The sequence below is a fragment of the Triticum dicoccoides genome, chromosome 4B (genome assembly GCF_002162155.2).
Source record: "Triticum dicoccoides isolate Atlit2015 ecotype Zavitan chromosome 4B, WEW_v2.0, whole genome shotgun sequence".
Lineage (NCBI taxonomy): Eukaryota > Viridiplantae > Streptophyta > Magnoliopsida > Poales > Poaceae > Triticum > Triticum dicoccoides.
Window position 1 is genome coordinate 629,526,441 of NC_041387.1, and position 3,727 is coordinate 629,530,167.

Sequence of the window (3,727 nt, forward strand, 5' to 3'; positions counted from 1 at the left end):
TGAAGAGCTGCATCGAGAAGAACAATATGATGGTGAGCAACCATGATCTCATGGCAGCCCTCTCCCTTGACAGGTTCAGGGTCACCACGTTCGGGACCTGCACCTCCATACTGATGGGGAAAACAGGGGCGACAGCTTCTCCTGAACCTCCATACCTTGCTGCCTGGGGCGCGAGTTCCCCTTGCCAGACGGGGGTGCGGTGGGGATCACCGCGTCCATGGAAAGGGCCGCCCTGCTCCAGAGGTCGCGTTCCCCGCCCAAGCTTGCCGTTCGAGGCGACCTCCTTGCTCTGGCTCATCGGACCCTTGTTCTTGTCATTCTCCTGGCTCGCCATGACAGGGGGCTCGACGATGGTAGATGGGAGTGGTGAAACTTGTGGCTCTCCCCTCCCCTCTCTCTGGTTCTTTATACGCCCAGGATCCAACTTCTCCTCCGGCAAACCATCCACAGGCATTGATACTCTCTGATTTCTTGCCTCTGATTGCACATACAGATCTCCAAGACTTGGGCGCATACCACCCCCTTTGTCTGGTGGGTCGGCATGTTTGAGATCTCCACCAAGCCTTTCCTTTACGTCCAGATCTCTTTCACAAAATCTATTCCCCCAATCTCCCCTCATTTGATTTACCTTGCCCCTGATCCTCTCAAGTCTCTGATCTTGCTCACCTCCTCGGGGTACCTTTTGATTCACCGATATTCCCTTCCTGTTCAGCGCAAACGCACACACAGATTTCCGAGTTCTGATCCATGAATCCCTCAACCCCATCGGATCTTCCCTTCCTCCCCGAAGCGAATCACTTCCCTTGATCTTTCCTTCTCTTTTTTGCCTCAAGATCTCTCACTCCGGGATCGGCCGGATCGGATCTCCCCGGCGATCGCCTCAGAGTCGCCCCGACAGGGCTTCCGCTAACCACGCTCGCCATGCCACTGCACTAAGAAAAATCGACTTTTTAGGCATTGGGGAGCACCTTAATTTTTTTCCCTGTCTCAAAGCTCCATGTTTTGCAGGGATTAGGTTCCTTTTAACAAAGTAGTACTCCCTGTGTGCCAAAAAGCGTCTTATATAAAGTTGGGCTGTACTACTAACGAGCCCTAACAAAACTAAAACAAGTAGCCCTAACGAATTACAGTTAAGTCAGTTTTAACACGAGGACTTGGATTGTGTGTGCATGAGAGGTGTGAACTCTGTCATTTCTGTGTACCGTGACAGGTCGTGCTGGTGGTGTGGTGTATATAAGGCGTCGTCGGGCACAAGGATCCTCCTCTGTCTCTGAGCTTCTCTCAACTTGAAGCCACTTGCTCTGCTCTGAAGAAAAGGAAAGCACGATGGACGTATCCATCCTTCTGCTCCCGCTCCTCATCCTCTGCTCCCTCCCGTCGCTCGCCTCCGCCTGCGACCGCTACGCGCACCGCTCCAGAGCCGCCTACTACACCTCCTCGCTCACCCTCGCCGGTACGTGCCCGCGTGCCCATCGATCGACTCAATTTTCTTCTTCACACCGATCGATCGATCGATTCATGCAACTGCATACATATGCTCTGTTTCTGATTACTCGATTGTCGTTGCGCAGCCGGTTCCTGCGGGTACGGCACAGCGGCCGCGTCCCTCAACGGCGGCCTGCTCGCCGCGGCGGGCCCGGCCCTGTACAGGCAAGGCGTCGGCTGCGGCGCGTGCTTCCAGGTGCGCTGCAAGGACGAAGAGCTCTGCGGCACCGCCGGCGTGAGGGTCGTCGTCACGGACCGCGCGAGGACGAAGGAGAACGGCACGGACCTCGTGCTCAGCGGCCCGGCGTTCGCCGCCATGGCCCGCCCCGGCATGGCCGCGCGGCTCGCCAAGCTCGGCGCCGTCGACGTCGAGTACAAGAGGTAATCCAACGCCCCCCTCTCTGTTGTTTCTTTCTTTTCACCAACCGCGCGCACGGCGCACGCGCCATGTGCGGCATAAGAACGAAAACAGCGCCATGCCTGCAATCATCAATACATCTACGACCCCAGTTGTCTCGAGCTGGTAGAATTTGGAAGTTATGCTCACGGTTGTCAACGCATGTGCAGGGTGCCGTGCGAGTACAAGGGCAAGAACCTCTCGCTGCGGGTGGAGCAGAGGAGCCGCGCGCCGAACGAGCTGGCCGTCACGATCCTCTACCAGGGCGGCCAGACCGACATCGTCGCCGTCGACGTCGCGCAGGTCGGATCGTCGTCGAGCTGGAGGTCCCTGACGCGTGACCACGGGCCGACGTGGAGCACGAGCCTGGCGCCGCCGGGGCCGCTGCAGCTCAGGGCGGTGGTGACCGGCGGGTACGACGGGAAGTGGGTGTGGGCCGACCGGGAGGTCCTGCCGCGCCAGTGGCGCGCCGGCGAGGTCTACGACACCGGCGTGCAGATCACCGACATCGCCCAAGAAGCCTGCTTCCCCTGCGACACGCAGGAGTGGAGGTGACCGCCGACGAGGCAAGCCAAGAGGAAGAGCTAAGCTCCAAAATCGTGGCTGGGCGTCGAACGAACGGTCAGAGGCTCCTCGTCACTGCCGCTGGAAATTTCGGCTGGGCATGGAATTGGAAGGATAGATAGAGATTAGTAACTGACGCAGGGGCACGTAGAGCCCTCGTTGCTTATCCAACTCTTGTGGACAAACTTGCATGAGCTGCAGCTGACGTGTGAGATACTACTAGTATGTACAGTAGCAACCATGAAGCGATAATGGGTAGCGGACGGCGGCGAGGCCGTGGCCTGAATCCCCGGACAAAATACAAAGTCCGATGACTTTTCTCATCCGTGGATAACGTCGCAAGTCGCTGTGGCGCAGGATTCATGCTCCGTTGCTTTCGGCGACGATGTTCTTTACTCGCCTGACAAACGATTTTCATTCATGGGCGCCGAGCTCGATCGTCCCGTTTGAACGGGTTGGTTGGTGGCGAGATTTATAATTTGTTGGACGAAACTAGTCGTTGGTCTTCCATGATTCACTGAACGAGCTGGTCAGGAAATTAGGGTAAAGCACAATTCGGACATGCATGCACTGAGCTGAGAACAGTTGGTGACTCGGTGCGCCAAGCGTTAGCCACTCATCAGTGCAACTGCAACTGCAACCGCAACCATCTACTCCTCTCCTCACGGTATGATGATAATGATGGCCAGTGGAACTAGTAGTGTATGTACCGGCCAATATGTATGTTGTGTGGTGGCCGGTGAAAGCCGGCCGAGATTCTCGCGGAGTGCACTGTACGTCTGTCCGCCACCACCCACACCAGGGGCGGCGCCGTCGCGCCGTGTAAATTATCCATGCAATCTGTCGAACACGGCGCAGGCACAGAGGTGACGCACACGAGCAAAACGTGCGTGTCCATCTACCCTGAACTCCATGTAGATATGTCCGCAAATCTGCATCCTGAGGCTAAATCGCGAGCACAAATGCTGGAATAGCTGGTGTAGTTAACTGGCCACAAAATTTTAGTTGGGTGGATGCAAGCAAACCAGACCTGCTTTTCTCAGGAGAGCACAAAGATTAGTGCGTAACGAAAGCAACATGGCGCTTAACTGAAACGAAAGCTCTGCCACAAGCTTGCAGCGGCCTGAAAGATTAGGTCAGGACTTAGGTGCACGCTAAATTAAGCCCTACCTTGGCGTGCAGCATCAAGCGATAAATCGATGCTAACTGAGGGTGCAACATGTGTAGCCGCGCAGTGCGATCGATCGATCGGCGCGGTGCGGTGCTGACGAAACGAGTCTG

At 56.5% G+C, this 3,727-nt stretch overlaps 1 protein-coding gene across 1 annotated transcript; it reads left to right on the forward strand.

The window, feature by feature from the left end:
* The first annotated feature begins 1,162 nt into the window (after window positions 1-1,162).
* LOC119291886 (expansin-like A1) lies at window positions 1,163-2,841 on the forward strand. The gene is made up of 3 exons (XM_037570700.1): window positions 1,163-1,453; window positions 1,572-1,866; window positions 2,053-2,841. Exons 1-3 carry the CDS (start codon window positions 1,327-1,329, stop codon window positions 2,435-2,437), a joined length of 807 nt encoding a protein of 268 aa, XP_037426597.1. The 5' UTR covers window positions 1,163-1,326; the 3' UTR covers window positions 2,438-2,841.
* Window positions 2,842-3,727: the final 886 nt, after the last annotated feature.